General features: G+C 37.2%; 5 protein-coding genes and 1 long non-coding RNA gene across 8 annotated transcripts; 5 read left to right on the top strand and 1 right to left on the bottom strand.

Annotated features, from left to right (window-relative positions):
- The first annotated feature begins 59 nt into the window (after window positions 1-59).
- On the top strand, window positions 60-2239 carry LOC117131853 (agglutinin receptor-like). The gene is made up of 9 exons (XM_033284730.1): window positions 60-185; window positions 271-318; window positions 396-464; window positions 553-627; window positions 724-792; window positions 860-1009; window positions 1101-1172; window positions 1251-1322; window positions 1389-2239. Exons 1-9 carry the CDS (start codon window positions 72-74, stop codon window positions 1563-1565), a joined length of 846 nt encoding a protein of 281 aa, XP_033140621.1. The 5' UTR covers window positions 60-71; the 3' UTR covers window positions 1566-2239.
- An 18-nt stretch (window positions 2240-2257) lies between these two features.
- LOC117131850 lies at window positions 2258-4324 on the top strand. Its single transcript, XM_033284721.1, has 5 exons — window positions 2258-2788; window positions 2924-3177; window positions 3265-3346; window positions 3469-3853; window positions 3950-4324. Exons 1-5 carry the CDS (start codon window positions 2606-2608, stop codon window positions 4213-4215), a joined length of 1170 nt encoding a protein of 389 aa, XP_033140612.1. The 5' UTR covers window positions 2258-2605; the 3' UTR covers window positions 4216-4324.
- Window positions 4325-4697: 373 nt separating this feature from the next.
- LOC117131849 lies at window positions 4698-7882 on the top strand. 2 transcript variants are annotated; one of them, XR_004455245.1, is made up of 7 exons: window positions 4698-6099; window positions 6177-6590; window positions 6727-6810; window positions 6891-6995; window positions 7077-7175; window positions 7257-7677; window positions 7752-7880. XR_004455245.1 is itself a non-coding variant. In XM_033284706.1 (7 exons), the coding sequence occupies exons 2-7, from the start codon at window positions 5224-5226 to the stop codon at window positions 7539-7541; spliced, it is 1863 nt and encodes a 620-aa protein (XP_033140597.1). In that variant the 5' UTR covers window positions 4698-5037; window positions 5212-5223; the 3' UTR covers window positions 7542-7882. The 2 variants fall into 2 exon arrangements, 1 of the variants encoding a protein (XP_033140597.1); XM_033284706.1 differs by having other exon boundaries at window positions 4698-5037; window positions 5212-6099; window positions 7257-7882.
- A 98-nt stretch (window positions 7883-7980) lies between these two features.
- On the top strand, window positions 7981-8568 carry LOC117131985. Its single transcript, XM_033285257.1, has 3 exons — window positions 7981-8088; window positions 8180-8397; window positions 8484-8568. Exons 1-3 carry the CDS (start codon window positions 8032-8034, stop codon window positions 8566-8568), a joined length of 360 nt encoding a protein of 119 aa, XP_033141148.1. The 5' UTR covers window positions 7981-8031.
- A 24-nt stretch (window positions 8569-8592) lies between these two features.
- Window positions 8593-11974, top strand: LOC117131860. The gene is made up of 2 exons (XR_004455261.1): window positions 8593-11581; window positions 11817-11974. It is a non-coding gene; the product is annotated as an uncharacterized LOC117131860 (long non-coding RNA).
- Window positions 11975-12173: 199 nt separating this feature from the next.
- On the bottom strand, window positions 12174-15306 carry LOC117131848. 2 transcript variants are annotated; one of them, XM_033284703.1, is made up of 5 exons: window positions 15171-15257; window positions 14770-15085; window positions 14570-14680; window positions 14314-14475; window positions 12174-14219 (listed from the first exon to the last, which is right to left on the bottom strand). In XM_033284703.1, the coding sequence occupies exons 2-5, from the start codon at window positions 15079-15081 to the stop codon at window positions 12408-12410; spliced, it is 2397 nt and encodes a 798-aa protein (XP_033140594.1). In that variant the 5' UTR covers window positions 15082-15085; window positions 15171-15257; the 3' UTR covers window positions 12174-12407. The 2 variants fall into 2 exon arrangements, with proteins under 2 accessions (XP_033140594.1, XP_033140593.1); XM_033284702.1 differs by having other exon boundaries at window positions 14770-15306.
- Window positions 15307-22985: the final 7679 nt, after the last annotated feature.

The raw sequence follows: 22985 nt of genomic DNA, 5'->3' as shown, positions 1-22985 counted from the left end.
TCTTGTACATATTCTTGAATGCCTTCCTAATATTTGACAAACAGCGATCCAGTGGGACACCTTTATCTCCAATGTCTCACACGCAACCATCCAGTGGGACACCTTTATCTCCAATGTCTCACACGCAACCATCGAGTGAGACACCTTTATCTCCAATGTCTCAACAGCCTAATTTGACACATGAGGTATGTAACCAATAAATATTGTTGAGTTTTGAAGTAATATTTGGAAAGCTTTTGTACTTCTTGAATGCATTCCTGATTTTTGCAGGAGACAATGATTGAATCAGCTGCATCTCCAAAGTCTCAACAAAATGAGGTATATGCTCAAAAATTTTTAAGAAAATATTTGGAAATTCTTGTACAAAATCCTGAATGCCTTCCTGATTTTTGCAGGATTACACGCAATCATCGAGTGAGACGCCTTTATCTCCAATGTCTCAACAGCCTAATTTGACAAATGAGGTATGTAACCAATAAAATATTGTTGAGTTTTGAAGTAATATTTGGAAGCTTTTGTACATATTCTAGAATGCATTCTTGATTTTTGCAGGACACAATGAATGAATCAGATGATGAAACTCCTGCCCTTGATACTCAAGTATTCTCTCCTAATCTGACAAAAGAGGTATATGCTCAATGATATTGTTTTCACAGTTGGAGTTTACAAATTAGTTTTGGGTGATTTTTTTTTACATATAAAGGCTTTTCTGATTTTTGACAGAAAGAAACAGAAACGTCTACCGATGAGAGGCCATCCAATCCTAATCAAGATGGAAAACCAGATGATGAGGTAATATTTATTCTAGAAATTATAGTTGAATGTATTCATGATGGCCATTCCTGATATTTTTTTGCAGATTGTGAGAGAGAAATTAACAAGTGAGTCACCTGCTAGTCAGAGTCAAGTTTTGCAGAAAGAAACAGTAGAAATGAATGAGACACCTTCTTCTCCAATAGCTCCAAAGAGTATTGAAACTCCCGTTTATACTCCAAGTCAGACTCAGCAGGTACATGGTCAAAAAAAAATCTTGGATTTTTAAGTTAATGTTTGGAAGCTTTAGAACGTACTCTGGATTGACTTCGTGATAATTTTTACAGATTGAGAGAGAGCCATCGGATGACACGCCTGCCCTTGATACTCAAGTTTATACTCCTAATCTGACAAAAGAGGTATATGCTCAATGACAGTTGGAGTTTACAATTAGTTTTGGGTGATTTACATATATAGACCTTTCTAATTTTTGGCAGAGGGAAACACAAACCTCTACTGATGAAACGACACCCAAAACTAATCAAGGAGAAGGAAAACCAGATGATGAGGTAATATTTACTCTAGAAATTATAATTGAATGTATTCATGATGGCCTTTCCTGATATTTTTTGCAGATTGTGATTGAGTCACCTGCTGCTCAGACTCAAGTTTTGCAAAAAGAAACACTGGAAATGAATGAGACACCTTCTTCTCCAATATCTCCAAAGAGTATTGAGGCTCAAGTTTTTACTCCAATTCAGAAACAGCAGGTAAATGTTCAAAAAATCTTGGAGATTTCAAGTAATGTTTGAAAGCTTTTGTACGTGTTTTTGATCCCCTACCTGACTTTTTTTTGTTTTTTTTGCAGATGGTAACAGAGGAAACGTATGAGGCTACACAGCCATTGACTGAGATCATTTCAGCAAACAATAAAAAGGTAAGCATAGAAATGTCTTTCATAAGTACAACTTGAATTTTAAATTGTAGAAACTTCTTCATAACTACCTCTTTTATTTTACTGTTATCACAGGAGGATACATATGCTGTGCATTACAGACCTTCCTCTCCATTGTCTTCACTAATTGCACTAGTTATTGAAGAAAATAAGAATGCTTTGGTAAGAAGAAATATTTAAAATGTTTATGTAATATTTTTCTATTCAACTAACTCTTACCATTTACTTTTGACTTATAGAGTGAGACAGAAATTGCGACCCAATATTTTTCTACAAGTGAAGGAGAGCATTCACAATCAAGCAGAAAGAATCAAGCAGAAGAATATCTCAAGGATACTACAGAACCTACTACTGAGCTAGTTTCCACAGATGTTTCGAAGACACAGCCTCTTACTCCGCAAACACAGCACCTTCAGACAAGTGAGGGAGATCAATCCAATGAGACACCATCAGAGCAGAATCAAGCAGAAGAAAATCTCAAGGATACTACAGAACCTACTACTGAGCTAGTTTCCACAGATGTTTCGAAGATGCATCTTCAGACAAGTGCTTTTCAGAAACAAACGAGGTATGCATCGAGTATATTTGATCTTTAATTATTATTCTAACAATTTAAAACCGCTGATGTTACTGAATCTTCATTTTTAATAGGTTGAAGTAAGCAGGCTTCTAGCTCACTTTCAAATAGGCGCAGAGGTTGAGATTTTGTCTACTGATGACGAAATATGGTATCCAGGAAAGGTTGTTGATCTTAAACTGTGTGAAGGACTAGAGGAGCTGACAGTTGAGTACACGACACTCTTCACAGACCAACATAGACTTCAGAAACTTCAGGATACTATCACGGCTGACAAAATACGTCCTGCAACACCAACTAGTGACCAAAAATCCTTTGAGATGATGGATAAGGTAGAAGCCTTCTACAACAATGGCTGGAGCAGCGGACAAATTAGCATGGTACTTGGTGATAACACATACTCGGTGTGTCTCTATACTTCTATGGAAACTATTCTATTCAAACATTCAGATTTGCGAATTCATAGAGAATGGAAAGATGGAGTCTGGAAGATGGCAGATAAGGTAAATCATAACTAGAATTATACTTCACGTGAATTGTTTGATATACATACATTTTAGTTTCAGGAATGGTTTCCAGAAATTCCGATTGCAACAAATTTGATAATATTTTGCTTGGTGTCTATTGTTTGATTAAAGGTGAAGCCTGATAAGAAAAGGAAAGCTGCTGCCTCATCACAAAATTCAGGAATGGATAATGTTTTCCTAAGAAGGAGCGAGAGGGTGCCTAAACGATCTAGAGACACAAAAACTCCATTCAAGTCTGACAGAAATCCGGCTTTAACTGTAATACCTGAGATTATACCTGCAGTTGATCCGTTTTCAACTCCTGCGGAACATAAGCTTTCAAGGCTTCAAAATTGGATGACATTAAAGCCCGGCATGCATGAAACGTAAGCATGTTTCTGTCCTTGTCTATATATTCTTATATTTATGTATAAGAGGTTTGGTAATTCCTTTGAATCTTTAATCGACTGCAGGTCCCTATCAATCAATGATAATAAGATAAGGAAATCTTTCTTTCAAAGCATGGAAAATGCAAAAAAGGACCTTAAGAAAGAGGTAATTTGTTTACATATGTTCTTGCCTTGAGCTTTTTTTTTAAAAAAAATTCAGGAAGGATTTGTTTAGTTTCAAGAATTATATAGTAACAAATTAGATAATGTTTGCCTTTTTTTTTGCAGCACATTGATGGAGCCTTTGCAATGCTAAATTGCAGAAGAAATGAGAATGCTGCTTGGTTCCACAACTACAAGATTCCAAAGGCGTGCTTCCTACCTATGGAGTTCTTGCATTGCTTGCTCTCTGATGATTTGGCTTACAAGAAAGAAAAGGTCAAAGGTAAAAAGATTTTCAACGATTTATTTAAAGATACTGTGAGAGGGAAGGTATATCCAGAGAAGACATGGGGAGAAGATGTTGATGTTGTGTATGGGATTACTCTTGGAAAAAAAAGCAATGTCTGGATTGGGATGGAAATTCATTTGAAGAAGAAAAGAATCACAGTATATGATTGTTTTCAAAAGGAAAGCAACAGCATTGATATTCCTCAAGTGAAAAAGTTGGCAGGTATGTATAAACAATCTGTATTTGATGTATTCATCTGTTTCTTGGTTTGAAATATTCAACTGATTCTATCTTGATATTGATTTTTAAATATGACAGTGTTGATTTCTAATCTGCTGGTGGAATCTTCTGGTGATGAGGTAGATAAGGTGAAGATGATTCCATTTGAGATTGAGCAGGCACAAGGTTTACCCAAGACAAAACATCCTTTCAACTGTGGGATATTTCTTGTCAAGATTCTGGAGTGCCAGTCATTGAAGATAGGAGACATGACAAAGATTAATGATGACAATGCATTGGAGCTAAGGAGAACCTTGTCTTGTGAGATCTTCAACCAATTTGTGGATGAGAGCTTTGGGAAATGAGAATGATGCATGAAAACATTTTTTGTTTTAGTTAAGACTCGGTTTTAGTTATGACTGTTTATTTTGTTATGTTGTTGGCGTCTGGTTACATAAGAAAGATTGGAAAGGATATCAAGTATTTTATTTGGGTATCATATATCTTGGAAGGTTAAAATAATGTTTCTGGATGGGTTTCCAGAAAAAAAGTTAAGTGTTTCAAATGTAAAAAAGAATGAAATGAGATTATATACTAAGGATTGGACATGTATATGGTAAGCTTAAAATTGTGATGTTTACAGACAACAAAAATTTAGAACCACAAAGGATCGAACCCAGAGGGAGAGAGTCTGCGTATTTGGATAGTGTGGGAGTTTAGCCAATAGGCCAAGAAGAATCATCTGTTAATGGATTACATTTAATTTTATTTAACTCCAAACTGTAACACAAAAAAAAATTAAAATAGATTTTGAATCCACCACATATCGAACCCGGGGATAGAGAGACTTTTGAGTTATAAAATGCCTTGGTTTAACCGCTGGTCTGAGGAGAATCATCTGTTAAAGAATATTACATAAGCATACTTAAACCAATTAATATAGGATAGGTTTCCAAAACAATACATTTCGATTGAAAAAAAACAAAACTCTTGCCGTCTCAACACTCTCGCCGTTTCAAACTTCTCGAATCTCACTCGTCTCCGCCTCTCGAATCTCTCTCTCATCTCCATATCTCTCGATCTCCGACGAAAACCCATCTCCAGAAACTCTCTCTCTCTCTCGATCTTTTACGCGAGCTCTCTCTATTCTCCGAGAAAAACCATTTCTAGAGCTCTATCTCTTGAAGGTATGTTGCAGATTCAACCTTATGTGTGTTTTCTTTCTGAGAGATTGGTCTCCTGGTTTTTGCTTGTGTATAGACTTGCTCGTTTTAACCTAATATGCATGTGTATAGACTTCAGGAAGGATTTGTATTGTTTCAGGAAACCAACACCTAATAAAATTTTTCTTGTTTACGCAGGATAGAAACAAGATGGGAGATCCATTACCATTAAGACTAGCACTGCCTGAGCTGAGGTATCCGATTGGATCAGAGCCAGAGAAGACGATATCGATAAACCAACACTCGATAGTTGCTTATATCAAAACTGTTAAGGAAATTCTAGGAAATGATGAGTTCAACAGAATAAGAGGGACGTTTTTGGGACCGGTGATCAAGCTTGGAGAGAGGTCTTTGAAATTATCAGCTAAGATAGTGCACGCAGTTCTCACCAAAAGCATCAAGACAGTGAAGAGACACGAAGCATGGTTCCATTTTGGTGCTCAGCCAATGAGGTTCTCTATAAGAGAATTCCACATGGTGACTGGTTTGAAATGTAGTGGTGAAGCAAGAGAACCACGAGAGGGAACCGAGAAATTTAAGTGGGACTTCCTAAAAGGGCGTACTCATACAGTAAAGGACGTGGAGAAGCAGCTCAGAAACACAAGAGAAGATGCTTCTGATGAGAGATTCTGCCTTGCAATGCTCCTCCTGATTGAGAGCATACTACTACAGAAGAGCCTTCTCGACGGTGGCACAACTTTTACTTTGGATTATGTGAAAATAGCGCAGGATATGGATGTCTTGATGACATACCCATGGGGGAGAACAGCTTATAATTTGCTGTTAAAATCACTTCAGAGAGCTGTCGACAAAAGCCTCGACAAAAACAATTATGATTTGCAAGGGTTCCCTATGGCATTTCTTATATGGATACTTGAGTCAGTACCTTTGCTACAGTATGCATTCAGTCAAGTTGTTCCTATTCTGAGCGTTCAACCGTCTACCCCAATATTTTTGTGTGAGAAGTACCTTCAAATAGCTTCTCCACAGCTGATAGATGTTCTCCTAATTGAAATCAAAGATCATGTAAGTTTTTACATTATTTTTTTCTTGTTTTGCCTTATGATTCTCCATTTAAAAGCTAATTATTTTTATGGTTTCAGCTTAAGGTCACATGCATCCTACCTCCTATTTCTAATGATCCAGAAGCTGATGTTTGCATGGAAGACGAAGCTAATAAAGATCTGGATGACATGGCCGATTTATCCAAGAGAGGTTATAAGTTTAAAATTAGAGATTGGCGAAACATGTCAGTAGACCTATACGGTGCTAATGAAGAAATAAGAAGAGCATCTTTACTGTTTGGGAATGGAGGGATGAGTCAAGCTTCTACTTCGTATCAGGAGGAGTCTTTGGAATCAAAGATCAACAGAATCAGCGAGATGGTGGGAGATAATTTAAGGATCATGAACGATCGTTTGTGTTTGATTGAAAAAGACAGGAAACAGATTAAAGAACGTGTGACAAAACTAGAGAAACTACAAAGAGTTACTTCATATGGAACTCCAAACAATGAGGTAACTTTTTTTTCGGAAATTAAAATTAATGTTTATCTAGTTCTTGATTCAGTTTTTTTTTTGAGTTGTCAAGTAATTTTGGAAGATGTTATACATATTTAGGATTGCCTTCCTAATTTTTGTTGTACTTGCACAGACTGACACAACTCCATTTCATGAGACGGCTTCCAGACAAGGTGAAGCCAATGCAGATCAAGCAGATGAACAACTTAACAATGAGGCAAGTATAATTTTGAAAACTGTTGGTATTTATAAAATTATGAATTTGGTACGTGTTCATAATCCCATTCCTGACTTCAGGATACACGAGAGCCTATGAATGAGATCACGAAAGAGACACCTGGTTCTCCAATAGCTCAACAGAATATTGAGACTCCAGTCCTTACTCCAATTCAGACGCAGCAGGTACCTTCTTTAAAAAATTGGACTTTTCAAGTAATTTTTGGAAGCCCTTGTACGTGTTCATTCAACCATTCCTGAATTCAGGAGACTCACGAGCTTATGAATGAGATCATTTCACCAAACATTTCCGACACACAGCCAAATACCCGAGCTCGCAGAAATCTTTTAACAGAGCAAAATAAGGTATTACTTTCATTAAAACCTTTAATAAATATACAGCAACTATCAAAATGACTGGATATCCTTGAATCTAAACCATCACAGGATGTAGAAAGCAGAGTTCAAAATCCCTTTGAGATCGGAGCAAATGTGGAGATTTCATCACAAGATGACAATACTTGTCATAAATGGTATCCAGGAAATGTGTTGAAAACATATTTGGTTGATGGGGTTGAGACGATGAAAGTTGAGTACTCCATCCCGTCTCTGGACGAAAAGAAGAGGAAAAGGAGTGTTGAGACACGTGTATCAATTGACAGAATACGTCCTCAACCACCACCTGAGAGAACTGGAGCGAAGAAAAGTTATGAGCTAATGAAGGTGCGCTAGAAAAGTTAAAGTCATTTTGTTTGATGGCTTGTGTTTTGTCGCTTTGAACAATTGTAAAAAAGAAATTTACTTCCACCATTCTGAGATTCGAAAACCAAGAAAATGGGTAGATGGTGTTTGGGAGATGACAAAAAAGGTAAAACAAATGCCTTGGATCACTTGAATTGAAAAATAATGTCATTTGTTTAATATCTCGGTATTGATTTTCAGAAGGAAGAAGAGCAGACGCAGAGTGTGAATCCAAGTGAAGGAGATGGTGATAAAAAGGTATGAAATATTTATACATCATACTAGGAATTAAGATATAAATGTATCTGAATTTTTGTCATTCAAAAAGGGGAAGGGAAGGCTGTCGCTTGTAAGAAAAATGAAGCAGCTGGTCCATCAGAAGATGTGTTGGGAAAATGGCAAAAGAGGTAATAAAAATGAATAAGATCCACTTGAATTGAAGTTCAGGTCAATAGTTTGATATATCGGTTTTGTTTCACAGATGGAAGTAAAGCAGGGTAAGAGTGTGAAACCAAGTCAAGACGATCATGCAAAAAAGGTATAAAAAATATTTTTACTTCATATTAGGAAGGCATTCAAGTATAAAGATAAAAACGATCCTGAATTTTTGTCTTTATTTTTAATTAAAGGGGAAGCCACATGTTGGTAAGAAGAAGAAAGCAAATGCTCAGCCAGTAGATTTGCTTCCTTTTCTACAGCGAGAAGAGAAGAGGCCAATACGACCTAGAAACCCTCCTATACCTGTAACACCTGAGGTAATCCTTCCAATTGATCCATTTGTGACACCTGAATTTCCTCGGTTTTCAAGGCTTGCACACTGGATGGATCTACGGGGCATATATCGTGTGTAAGCAACTTTTTGTCCTCGCATAAATATTCCTAATTTATTTTGTAAAAGTTTCGATTGATACTAGTTAATTTTATCAACTACAGACCGTTTTATATCAATGGAAAAGAAATTGAAAAAGAGTTCTTTCAAAAAATGGACGATGCAGAAAAAATCTCAACAAAGAGGTAATCAACACTCTGTTCTGTCTTCTATTTGATTGTGTCATATGTTTAGGAAGAGGTTGAGTTGAGCTATGCTAGATGTACATGTTATAGCAGTTCTATATGAAGTTTCTAACTATATTGTTACATTGGCAGCACATAAATGTTGCATTTGAAATGCTAAATTGTAAGAGGGTTGAGCAAGGTGCTTGGTTCCGCAACAACAATCTTCCAGCAGCATGCTTTGTACCAGTCAATTTCTTAGAAGTGGTTGGGTACGCTTATGAATCTGTCAGGAAGCCACATAAGAAAAGAAAAAAGTTATTGGAGGGCTGTGTAGGCGAACTTGTGAAAGGTGTAATACATCCAAAGAAGGTATGGCTGGAAGATGTTGATGTTATATATGGTGTCATTGAAGATAAGTTGAGCTGTCACTATATTGGGGTGGAGATACAATTGATGGACAACACAATCACACTCTTCCATTGTGGTCTTCCAAAAGAAAATATCAAACGTGCTCTTAATCAAATCCAAGAACTGGCAGGTAAAAATATTAATTTTATCATTCAGTGTAGAAAAATCAGTTTAATTTATATTGTTACATTGATAATGGATAGGATTGTGAAAGTATGCGTATCCTGAAAAAAGAATTTTAGCTAATTTAGAAAATAAAAGTTTGTCACTTGCTGCTTGTGCTTGTGATGCATTTTTACATATTCATTTTGTTGTCTGTTGGTGATTGATTTATTGTATAATTTTGGGTATTTATGACAGTTTGATTAGTGCCATAAAGATGGAACTTCTTGGTGAAGAGGTTAATTTCGAAGATATCAGTCCATTTGAAGTTAAGTTTGCAGAAGGGCTTCCAAAGACAAAATTTCCATACAACTGTGGTATTTTTGTTGTGAAGATGCTGGAATGCAGGTCACTGGGATTGAAGAGCATGGCTAATATAAATGATGAAACTGCGATGGACTTACGAAGCAAGCTATGTTGTGAGATCTTCGACCAGTTTATGGATAAAGATTTCCAGGAAGGTCAAAGGAAGTGAAAATGTTCTGTTTTCTGTTTTCTGTCATATTTGTTCTGTTTTCTACTCTGTTTTTCTACTTTGATATTAATTATCCCTAACGTTTAAGTTTAAGTTTGTAATGAATTATCCCTAACGTTTTTTTCATTTAGATTGTTATTGAAAAATTTTTAGGATGTATTGATGAATTGTCAAATGCTTATGGTACTTTTAGGATGGGTTTCCAGAAAAAGAGTGAGAAAGCAAAATGCACCAAAGCCTAGCATATTGCTTTAAAGTTTACAAAAAATATGAAAAAGAATGTGACCGATGTTGATTGAACTCGTGAACTCTCGAAAGATGAATGAAAGTGTGCAGCCGCTGTGCCAAGGGTGTTATACTTGCCAAAAGCTATAATAAAACGAACATAACGTTTGAATATTTAATTAAAAAAAAAATGTGAGTATACACAACGGGGATCGAACACGGCTTATTGTGTGATAAGGGTACACTAAGAGTTGAAGGGCTTGCCACTAGGCTATGGTGGATATTCGATAACAGAGTAAATGTGAACTTATTTATTCACAGACGATAGATTTATATGATCTGGATATCATTTTAGATAATCAGGATAGCTTTCCAAAAACAAATTCCTTTAAAGTTTACAAAAAAAAAATGAAAAAGAATGTGATCTGATGTTGATTGAACTCGTTTAATCCAAGTGTGCAGCCGTTGTACCAAGGGTCTTATACTTGCCAAAAAGCTACAATAAAACGAACATAACGTTTGAATATTTAATTAAAAAAAAATGTGAGTATACACAACGGGGATCGAACACGGCTTATTGTGTGATAAGGGTACACTAAGATTAGAAGGGCTTGCCACTAGGCTACGGTGGATATTCAATAACAGAGTAAATGTGAACTTATTTATTCACAGACGATAGATTTATATAATCTGGAAATCATTTTATGTATTCAGGATGGCTTTCCAAAAACAAAATAAGCAAATCAGATAACCAAGTTATAAGAACACTAGGCCAAACCATTACAAAATAGTGAAAAACATTGAACAAGTTTTTTATTTAGGTTGTTAATTGAAGAAACAACACAAGAGAAACAAAAGTACTTATTCATTTAAAATAAAAACTGAAAATCAAACATAATGTGGTCCTTAAAAACATAAAAAGAGAAGACGATAACATGAAATTACTCATGACACAGCCAACTTTCGCCAAGTTTATCCCAATCAGGGACTTTGACCTTCACATCAGCAAGCATTCCTTCCGCTTCCGAGTGCTCTTCTTTGAGTTTCTCCAACTCAGCAGTTAAATCAAATTTTCCATCAGCTTTGATAATATCTTCAAGCAACTCGATTTGGACAGCAATTGAATTTGCTTTGCTGGATGCAACATTCCAATCATTCTCAGATAGCCTGTATTCGTTGGACAAACGAAGAAGAGCCCTGTAATGTACCACAGTTTCCTTCTTCCCCTTCTTGAAACCTTCGGCGGCATCACATCCGTAAACCTCCTCTATGGGACGCTTCATCATCTTCTTTGAACTTCCTTCCATTGAAACTTTGTCCTGCAACAAAATCGAAACTAAGATGTAACGATAAAATAGAAATAGAAAAAAGTTCATGAATTGAATGGAAAATGAGAAAAATCGAAAACTAACTTGTATTGCAAAAGGATAAATCAGACGAAATGAAGTGAGTGAATAAAAGGTCTGATATCGTCCCTTATATTTATAGAACAAAAAGGAACTCTTCGATTATTGAAGTCAGTTAAAATAAACTCTTGATTATTGTGGAACTCTTCGATTATTGAAGTCAGTTACTGAAATAACCAATCATATAACAGCCAATCTTGACGAAAAGAAACTCTTCGGTTACTGAGTTACATGATGTCGTTTGGAAGAGACTCTTCGATTCCTGAGATATATGTTTGAACAAAAAAAAAAAATCACCCATTACTCGTAGGAGAGTCGAACCCGGGTCGAGCAAATGTTTCGGTATCATAGGTTTCGTGGTTTAGCCGCTAGGCTGAGGAGAATCATCTGTTAGTTGCTTCCACATAATTGAATTTAGCCATACAATTTATAGTATAATACATTGGAAAGATCTTTGATAGTTCAGGATGGGCTTCCGATTGCAACAAATGTGATTCCTGAGATATATGTTTGAACAAAAAAAAAAAATCACCCATTACTCGTAGGAGAGTCGAACCCGGGTCAAACAAATGTTTCGGTGTCATAGGTTTCGAGGTTTAGCCGCTAGGCTGAGGAGAATCATCTGTTAGTTGCTTCCACATAATTGTATTTAGCCATACAATTGATAGTATAATACATTAGAAAGATCTTTGATAGTTCAGGATGGGCTTCCGATTGCAACAAATGTGATTCCTGAGATATATGTTTGAACAAAAAAAAAAAAAATCACCCATTACTCGTAGGAGAGTCGAACCCGGGTCGAGCAAATGTTTCGGTGTCATAGGTTTCGAGGTTTAGCCGCTAGGCTGAGGAGAATCATCTGTTAGTTGCTTCCACATAATTGAATTTACCCCATACAATTTATAGTATAATACATTGTATATTACAAAAGTTGTATATTACAAAAGTTGGATGGGATTCCAGAATAGTTGAATATTACTGTGTTTTTTTCTAGCAAAGAAGTTTAAACTAAAAATTGAAATGAGATCAAAAGATAATGTTGTATATTACAAAAGTTGTAAGAAATCATACTTATTCAGGATAGGGTTCCAAAAGAAAAAATGTATATGGTCTTGTGCATATCATGTAACCATCAAATAGCCAACATCCAAATAATAATCGATAAAAATGTAAAAATGTAGAACTTCATCCTATAGGCCTCTGGCATGTGATCTTGTTGTGCCCTCCTGTGCCACATCTGCTGCACTTGTGGGACTGAGATTTAGATCCAGGAACCCCAAACTCGCCAACGGATCTCTTTCTCTTTGTAGGAGGGCGTCCACTTTTCTTTTTGGTAGCTGGAGGTGGGCAAGACAGTTCATCAATATTCTCTGGATAGGTGGACGTTGACAACTCTCCACCAGGATGTATGCTTTCAGCATAAGCTTTAGCCCACGTTTCTGTCAAGTGAGAAGCATCAACAAAACGGTTTTCATCTCTCTTGATATGCTTAGCAGCAGCGATGGCATGGATGCAGGGGATCTTGTCAATGTCGAAAACATTACATGTGCAATGCCGCTTCTCCAAGTCAACAACAAACTTCATTGTTTCATTCTTCACCTCAAACTCGCTTCGATCAACTTGATACACATTCAACAACATTGCGGCCCCTAACCTAGATACCAATTTCTGAACAACTTTTGGAGTAACCAGGTGCTTATGTTTCGCAGCCGCTTCGCGTCGCTCAAAAAACCAAGTGGTCATCGTCAATCTGATAGTTTCAAGGAGAGAGATAATGGGCAACTCACGAGGCATCTTCAACATAGAATTGAGAGACTCTGCAATGTTGGTAGTCATGATATTATACCTGTTCGCAGGCGCATAGCTTCGTGCCCACTTCCTAAAATCAGACTCTTCCAGATACTTAGCCAATTCAGGACATTTATCCTTTATGTCCTTGAAGATTAACCAGAACTCGTGACACGTATAGGCATCAGCAGCGCTTTCCACCAGAGGTAGCAACCCAGTCTTCGCATATGTAGGAGTGATGTTGCGGAGCAGATGGATCCTGCAAATTCCATGGTGAGATAAGGGATATACATCCTCCAACGCTGAAGAAATGGAGTTAGCCCTGTCTGATACAAAAACAAGATCCGAAGCGTCCGGGATCTTCTGGCTCAAACCTCTAAAGAACCATTTCCAAGAGGCGCCGTTTTCTGCGTCAACCACTGCAAAGGCGAGAGGATATAGATGATAATTCCCATCTTGAGCACAAGCTGCCAATAAAGTCCCATTGAATTTTCCCTTCAGAAATGTACCATCTACTGCAATAACTCTCCTCATCAATGAAAATCCCCTTATCGATGGACCAAAAGCCACAAATGCATACTTGAACTTTCCTGCAGCATCAACATGTTGATAAGTCAAGGAACCAGGGTTTGTTTCTGTGATTTTATACAACCACCTAGACAAATTGTAATAGCTGTCTTCAGGAGTCCCTCTAACCAAAATCTGAGCTTCTTCTCTCACTCTCCAAGCTTGTTTGTAATTGATGTGAACACCATGCAGCATCCTGACCTGTTCAATGATCTGTTTCGGTTTGAGACCTTCCTTTTTTTCTCCATAATTGCTGGAAATCAAAGAACCCAACAACTTTGCAGATGCTTGTCTGTGGTTGGCTTTCCTGTGTGTTGTATCGCATGTATGCTCATGAACATACTTTTTAACAACGAAAAAATCTGAAACAGGTAGCTTGATAGCACGCATCCTCCACGTGCAATTTTCATCAACACAACTCAAAAGCACTCTTGACTTGTTAGAAGAGACAGTCTTGTACTCAAACTTCCACTCTAAAGCCCATTTCTTCATCCTCAACATCAACTCTCTCTTTGTCTTAAAATAGCTATTCACCTTAATATCGCCAGCTACTCTCGTGTTTGGTGAAAGTCCAATATGGACAGGGCTAAAATCCGGAAGAGCATTCAGAGGAACTGTAGAAACACCTTCATATAGAACACTCTGCAAAAGTCAAGTAGTTCTGTAAGGCATAATACTTGATTATGAAGCATATCATGCAAACACAAACAGAAAAAGGGAATTAGGGACAATGTACCTGTTTTTCACTCTGCACAGTAGAAAGAATCACTGGATTGGCATTCAATGGAACAGTAGAAGCAAATGTATCAGAAGCTTGAATGTTACAGCTAGCTGAATCAGTACTAAAATCCGGAAGAGCATTCACAGGAACTGTAGAAACACCTTCAAATAGAAGACTCTGCAAAAGTCAAGTAGTTCTGTAAGGCATAGTACTTGATTATGAAGCATATCATGCAAACACAAACAGAAAAAGGGAATTAAGGACAATGTACCTGTTTTTCACTCTGCACAGTAGAAAGAATCGCTGGATTGGCATTCAATGGAACAGTAGAAGCAACTGTATCAGAAGCTTGAGTGTTACAGCTAGCTGGATCAGTACTAACCTGCATAAAGTCAAGTAGTTCTGTAAGGCATAATACTTGGTTATGAAGCATATCCTGAAAAGTCTAAGTAAGAAAAAAATCATACAAACCTTAACACACAAACGACAGGTTCCATCAAATGCTCTAGTCTTGGAAATGAAAGTTCTGAGCTGACGAGTATTACCTATCGAGAGTGGGGGGAAACTTTCAATAATACATTTCATATCCAATGAAAAACCATAACTCAAACTGATTTCTTCCTCTTTAACACTAAAATCTTCAGAGACAATCTTCATCAAATCTTCATACAGTAGATCTTCTTCTATGGAAATGATTGATGCATTCCTCTTCAAATCAACAAGAAACTCCCACTGGAGAGATTCTTTTGAGATCCATTGTCCACAGATGCACAAAACTTCCATTGTTCTACAAAATCAACTTCAAATCGTCAACAAATGAATAATATATAACAAAACCTAGATAATGTATAACAAAATGAAATGATTCAAACCTTAATCAAATCAGACACACGAGAGAGAGAATGAGATGAATAGACGTAGAAACGACAGATCAATTGAGAAACGACGACGACGATAAATAAACGAAGAGACGACGACGACGGATCAACGGAGAGACGACGACGACGACGACGACGGAGAGACGACGACGACGACGACGACGGAGAGACGACGACGACGACGACGACGGAGAGACGACGACGACGGAGAGACGACGACGACGACGACGGAGAGACGACGACGACGACGACGACGGAGAGACGACGACGACAAGGACGGGGAGACGACGATGACAAGGACGGGGAGACGAGAAGAAGAAGCGATGAAACGAGGACGGCGACAAATTGATTTCAAATTTGTTTTTTAAATTAGTTAAAGAAGGGGGCATAAGGGTAAATTGCCCCTTTAATGAAACCTATTTTTGTGACTTCTGATCCTGAGTGCTAGTTTGGGGAGGAAAACTTGATTTAGTGTTCTTTGTGTCATTTTCTCTTAAATAAATTAACATTTTAATATTTTAATTTAATTTATGACATCGCTAAAAAATATTTATAAATCTGTCATTGGTCGCAATTGCTGACTGTTATTCAATTATCACTTAAATAATATTCGCGATTACCATGAAATCAAGTGACTATAAGATAAAAAAAAAAGAGACAGGCAATAGCCAAAAAGAACATGTTCAACGTCAGCGTCGGCTGCCAAGGTACGAGAAGAAGAATAATAATTAATATATATATATATCTAATTATATCTTTATATTTTTATATTTTGGTCTTAGAATCATTAAAAATAAATTAGGGCTTTTTTCAAAAATAATCTAAAATTTGTAGTCAAACAGAAAAATAACCTATGTTTTTTTTAAAGCTTTTTTCATATTTATCCTAGCAGTTCGATTTATTCACGAAAATGCCATTAACTCTTTTTTTTTCTTTGTCGAAAATGTGTCTTTTACTTTATTATCCTCATCTTCATCAAGTATTTACAATATTGCCATTGTCATCAATACACCAACCACCGAGAACAACCATTTGAAGGTGTTAATGCACTAAAGTTTCATACTTTTCTCATTCTATCTCATTTTTTATGCGTACAAATCACATCTCTTTCACTATCTCTCCAAATTCATCCAAAAACCTGAAGATTTTGATTCCAAATTGTGCAAGGCTCAAAGAGATATTGAAGATCATGATTTTTGGTCATTAACGAGTTGGTAGCTATTGTATTGAAGTTTTGGGTGATTGGAGAAACCACGCAAGTCATCTCACGGGTTGAAGTTATAAAATCGTTATTTTTTCAGATCTGTTCGCGAAGAAGACTTCTCTAGAATTTCTGGTCAATGCCTAGGTTAGTTTTGCAATTGACCTTTTGTATGTGTTTTAACAGAAAACTTCCCTAGAAGTCTTCTAACTTTCCTTTATTAACCATTTTTTTCGAAAATCCTAGAGAAGATTTCTCGAGAAGTCTTCTCGGATAAGCATGGAAGTCTTCTCTGGAATTTTCAAAAAAAAAATCAAATTCAAAAGCAAGCCAATATTTGCAAAGGAAGACTTCTCAAGATCTATTATGTAGAGTAGATTTCTTTAGAAGTCTTAATTCGTAAATTTGCAATTGCAAAAATGACCTAAATGGCAGATTTCCTAAGAAGTCGTCTACGTAAATCTTTATTAAAGTTCAATTTTCTCCTAACTTAAAATGAATTTCTAATAGTTTCTTGTTTATTCATGTTTATTAGTCAATACTCAGACTCCCGAGTGAAATTCATAACTTAATTGGTGATAATTATGAGGTTACAAACATTCATGTGTTAATAATGTTCTTAAGAAGTCTTCCATATGAGAAGACTTATAGAAGCTGCGATTTTTTTTAGTATTCTGATGTTCTACATGCTAATGTGTTTTAATCTGATTTTTTTTTTTTTTGCAGATGATTCGTTAGTTACCTATAGTCTATGGAGAATGGTTGTACTGAGATAATTCTTGGGATTTTGTGGTGGATACCATCAAGGGAGCGAGAAGGTTCTTTATGAGTCATTGTTCTACACATGCCGAACTTGTTGAAATGGCTCGAGAAAATTACAACATGGACATGAATAAAGAGGTTATGGATTTAACTTACTTGTTACCAGACGAAATGATGCAATAAATGCTCCTCATACTCCTCCTATTCATGTTACAAATGATAGACAAGTTCGGAACTTGATCGAGATAAGTACAACGCATGTTGTACGTCTTTGTGTATCAAGCCGAGGCAGAACGAGGATTGTTGGTGATGCAAACATTGATGGAAACCAAGATGGTGAAGATGTTGATAAATTTTCAGATGAAGAGGAAGAAGAAGAAGATTATGAAGATGTTAATGAAGTTAAAAATGAAGGGAAGGAGGATGCTAATTTCTCAGATACTGCTGAAGTAGATGATGAGTTTGCAGATTACAGTGTGTATGGCAAAGTTAAAGATGAGGATGAAGATGATGAAGAGGCAGATGATATTTGTTTTGAGGGTTTCAAATAGACATATGCTAGTGAAGGAGGAAGCTCGAATGGGATATTTTCCGACAATATCTATGTCAACCAAAGTTTTGTTAGTATAGATGCACTGGTTTTAGAGCTGCAGTTGTCATCGGTGAAGCGGAAAATTTCCTTCAAAATATTCAAGGAAACTAAAACTCTACTTCTGGCAAGATGTTGTGTTGCGGGGTGAGGATGGAAGGTTAGAGCGAGTGTGAAACATGGAATAAACATGTTTTTGGTAACCAAGTATTTGAAAACTCATACATGTTATGTGTCTGACCGACTGGCACAACAGAAACATTGTACTCCAAAGTATATTGGTAAGCTTTTCATAGATCGCGTTGGAATCATTGATGTCCAAGATTCAATAAAGAACATGTTTGGCATGAAGCTAGATTACACCACTTCATACAGAGCATTGTTATATGCACAAGAATTGGTAAGAGGAACAACAGAAGATGGGTATGAGAGGCTGCCTTCATATTTGGATCAAATCAAGTTAGCAAATCCGGATTTTATCACTAGTATAGAACTTGATGATAAGGATAGATTTCAGTATCAGAGAAAGGTCATCGTGGTGGATGGGACTCACCTAAGCGTGAAGTATGGAGGTGTTATGCTAGTTGTAGCTGCACAAGATGGTAATTTTCAGATATTTCCATTGGTTTTTGGAATTGTAGATGGTGAAAATGATCATTCTTGGGATGGTTTTTCAAAAAATTGAGAATATGTGTCTTTGATCAGCATGCTTTGATGATAGTCTCCAACCGGCACACATCCATTAAAAGCGCATGTGATAAGGTGCTTCCTTGGAAAACCGGAAGTATATGCTATTATCACCTACAACAAAACACTGTCCAATAGTATAAAGGGAAACATCTTTTGTATTTGGTTAAAGGCACTGATTATGCTCATACAGTTTACGACTTTTACCGGTACATGGACGAGATTCGGAGTGCTACCCGGAGCTTACAACATATTTGGAGGAAGCAGAGTGATAGGCCATGGATTTTACCCACTTTTACCTATGATTTATAACTGTTTTAACTACTATTTATTATATTCTAGAGTCTAATTAGTATATTTATAGGATCAGGAGTGATTTGGAAGAAAGTGATGATTTTAGAGCATTTTGGAGATATTTGGAGAAAGCATCCGAGCAGACCATCAGTCGACATTGAAGAGAAATAATCGATCAATGTTCACAGTGGCGGATCTAGAAACTTTTTTCCCGGTGTCATAAATTAAATTAAAATATTAAAATGTTAGTATATTAAATATTATATTTAAGCTTTTTTAAAGCGATAATATGTAAAAAAGCGCAATTGTAAAAGTTATCATTTTAATAAAAACATCATATGGTAATATTTGGATTTTAAAAGCCCACATAAATTAAAATTTTATGTTCAGTCCAAAAAAAAAGTAAAAACTAAACTAAAATCCAAACATAAGAAGACTAAACCAAAGTTGGGCTTTGGCCTGATTCAAAAAATAATTAAACAGGGTGCAAGTTGAGTTTCGAACTAGAATTACAGGTGTTCAGAGCAGAGAATTTTAACCAACTGAGCTGCTATTCCTACTACGTTATACTTTACAAATGAAATTTTTATTATTTAACGAGTGTCAGCTGACACCCCTACCTTGAACGTAGGTCCGCCATTGATGGCGACTAGCAATTTACGAGAATTAGATTTGGATTAAAAAAAAATTATGAATGACTAACTAAGAGGATTTGTTAACAGAAAAAAAGAAGAAGAACTAAACCCTTTAACAAAAAAAAAAAAAAGAAGAACCGGTACGTATCTTTGCCATGCTCGTTTCTTTTGAGTAGTTTTGTGTTTTGTGGTTATCATGTGTAGTTGGAAAGAAAAAAAAAAGAGTGTATGAGACCAGTTACGGTCGAGTGCGAGATATTTCACCTTATGTGATATGGGAGGATTACATAGTCAGAATTTCTGCAGCCGGCTCCTAATTGAGTTAAGCCAAGATGAAGATATCTTATTCCTTTTGTCGGCACATGGATGCTTAAAGTTATTGGTATTAATCGAGATGTATCGATTAGCGACGAGTCATAGCACTAACAAGGGTTCAAGAGAAAATGTCCAGGGGGTCATGACCATGTTGGTCAAAGTTGTTTTGTATGAGAGACGGATCCAGCAGGAGGCATGAGGGAACGAGTTTTTGATAATGATTGTTTGGAGCTCTTTTGATGGTATTCGACTTTCGGTGAATTCAAGGACAAATTCTTCATTAGTAGGGAAGAATTGTGACGACTGTGACCCAATGAGGGAAGGTCCATTTGTTTTTTTTTAATTAATACCCAAAACTCCCTTTTTATTGTATTTTGTCCCACATTGGAAGTTTAGAAAACCTACCTTCTTTCTCTTCTTCTATATAAGAAACTCCACCTTTTCTCTTTATTCTCATCAAGTCAAAGTATTTATGTGTGCGTGACGAGTTGTTGTTGAATTATCCGACGACCAGTCACTAGTGAATTTTTCCGGTGGGATTTCCAGGTGAACTTCCAGTGAGATTTCTGGGCGAGCTTCCGGCGGGATTTATGGGCCGGCTTCCCGCGGGATTTATGGACGAGCTTCCAATGGGTTTTCTAGTAAGTTTGTCGCCTCCAAATTTCTAGTTATAGGAATATTGTAGGAAAGTTTCTAATTTAGGAAATAAGCTATATTAGGGAACTTTCTATTTTGAAAAGTTACTATTTTAGGAAATGTTCTATTTTAAGAAAGTTTCCATTTTGCGAAACTTTATTTCCTGAGACTAGCCTAAGTCGTTGATTCTCGTGTTGCAGTTGACCTTAGTTGACCATCTTCCGTTGTTCTTTCCAGCCAGTTGCTAAGGTGAGGGTTATTCTATTAAATCTCGTACTAGTGTAGAACTCTTTCTATAATACTTTAGATTTCGAAGCATAATCCGTCTGTTTGAATCGAGTCAGTCTGAGTTTTGTTGGTAGTTCATCTATTCAATGTTAACCGGAATTACGGGTCTAGAGGATTCAATTGGTGTTTGGATTGGTTGATGTTAAGTGATGGTATATATATATATATATATATATCATATATATACATATATATTTATATATACATATATATATAGTATGGACTGCACCCAGAGAAAGCTCCAGGACCCGATGGGATGACTGCACTTTTCTACCAGAAATTTTGGGATATAGTAAAGGAGGATTTAACCCTTATGGTTAATAAATTTCTTTTTGAGGGGACGATAGCGCACGGACTGAATGACACAAATATATGTCTCATCCCGAAGATAACAAAGCCTACTGCGATGTCTCAATTCAGACCCATCAGTCTGTGCAACGTTAGCTACAAGATAATCTCTAAAGTCTTATGCCAGAGGTTGAAAAAAGTGCTACCAGGTCTGATATCGGAAACCCAGTCAGCCTTTGTTGCTGGGAGACAGATTTCGGATAATGTTATGATCGCCCAGGAAATGTTCCATGCATTGAGAACGAAACCAAGTGGACGGAATAAAAGGATGGCCATCAAGACTGATATGAGCAAAGCATATGATAGGATGGAGTGGTCGTTTATTGAAGCTGTCCTGCGTAAAATGGGATTCTCAGAAACTTGGATAGGCTGGGTCATTCGATGCATTACATCGGTGAAATATAAGGTTCTCATGAATGGAGAGCCAAGAGGGAATATTATTCCAGGTAGAGGACTAAGACAAGGAGATCCTTTGTCTCCTTTCATTTTTATTCTATGCACGGAAGCGCTCGCTAGCCTTCTTAATCATGCAGAGATACAAGGGAAGATAACAGGGATGCGTGTTACACGCACGTGTCCGTCGGTATCTCACCTTCTCTTTGCTGATGATAGCCTTTTCTTCTGTAAGGCGGAGCCCCGTGAATGTGAAGAAGTAATGAAAGTAGTCAGGAGATATGGTAAAGCATCTGGTCAATGCATCAACTTTGACAAGTCCTCCTTACTCTTTGGTAAGCGGATTAATGCAAATATGAGACAAGAGATTAAAGATGCCCTTGGGATACAGAACGAAGGAGGAATGGGAACGTACTTAGGCATCCCCGAGGATATAAGCGGCTCTAAATGCAAGCTTTTTGCATTCCTGAAAGATAAGCTGATGCATAGAGTGAATGGATGGACGGGTAGATGGCTCTCAAAAGGTGGAAAGGAAGTACTGATTAAATCAATTCTGCTCGCTCTTCCGACATACGTCATGTCAACTTTCCTGCTTCCATTGGAGACATGTGAAAGCTTGGCAAGTGCTATTGCTCAGTTCTGGTGGAGCTCGAATCCACCAAAGAGAGGTATACACTGGGCGAAATGGGAGAAAGTTTGCCTATCCAGAGAAGAGGGTGGAATTGGCTTTAGATTGATTCATGAGTTTAATCTAGCGCTTCTAGCTAAACAACTATGGAGATTAGTACAGTTTCCTGATTCTCTGGTGGCCCGAGTCTTACGGGGAAGGTACTATAGATTGAGCTCTCCATTGAGAGTAAACCCTACTAGTAGCCCATCCTATGTGTGGACTAGCATCTCTGCTGCAAGGAAATTACTGCTACTGGGGATTAGACAGAAGATACACTCAGGCTATGAGGTTAAAGTATGGGAGGATCCATGGATTCCATCGAATCCCGCCAGGCCAGCGGCCCCCATAGCCCCTGTGATGAACCCCAACATGAGAGTAAGCGATCTTATTGACCAGGGATTGAAGGATTGGAATGTGGGACTATTGGAGAACTATGTTCATCCAGAGGATATACCACTTATAAGGAGTTTGGCCATAAGCTCAACTCATCGTCGAGATACTTTCTGCTGGAACTTTACAAGGAGTGGCCAATACACGGTTAAATCTGGATATTGGGTGGCGCAGAATTTATTGAAGTTATCAGAGGAGAAGGAAGTTTTGGAGCCAAGTATTACGAAGCTGCAGGGCTTTGCGTGGAAATTGAAGGCCCCTACGAAGATATGTCATCTTATATGGCAGTTGTTGACTGGTCATGTGGCAGTAACGAGGAATTTAGTTAGACGTAATATGAGGTGCGACAACTATTGCCCAAGATGTGGAGAAGCAGAGGAGACTGTCACACATGCAATCTTCGAATGCCCACCAGCCCGTCAAGTATGGTCTTTATCTTCAACTCCGACGTGCCCAAATATTTTTCCGGTATCGAGCGTCTACACAAACATGGATTATCTGTTCTGGAGGAAAAATAGTATCATGGAGCCAGAGCAAGATAGGGATCCTTATCCCTGGATAATATGGTCCATTTGGAAGGCTAGGAATGAAAAACTCTTCA

The sequence above is a fragment of the Brassica rapa genome, chromosome A02 (assembly GCF_000309985.2).
Source record: "Brassica rapa cultivar Chiifu-401-42 chromosome A02, CAAS_Brap_v3.01, whole genome shotgun sequence".
Taxonomy (NCBI): domain Eukaryota; kingdom Viridiplantae; phylum Streptophyta; class Magnoliopsida; order Brassicales; family Brassicaceae; genus Brassica; species Brassica rapa.
Note: the sequence above shows the minus strand (reverse complement) of the source record. Positions and strands in the feature narration are given on the sequence as shown.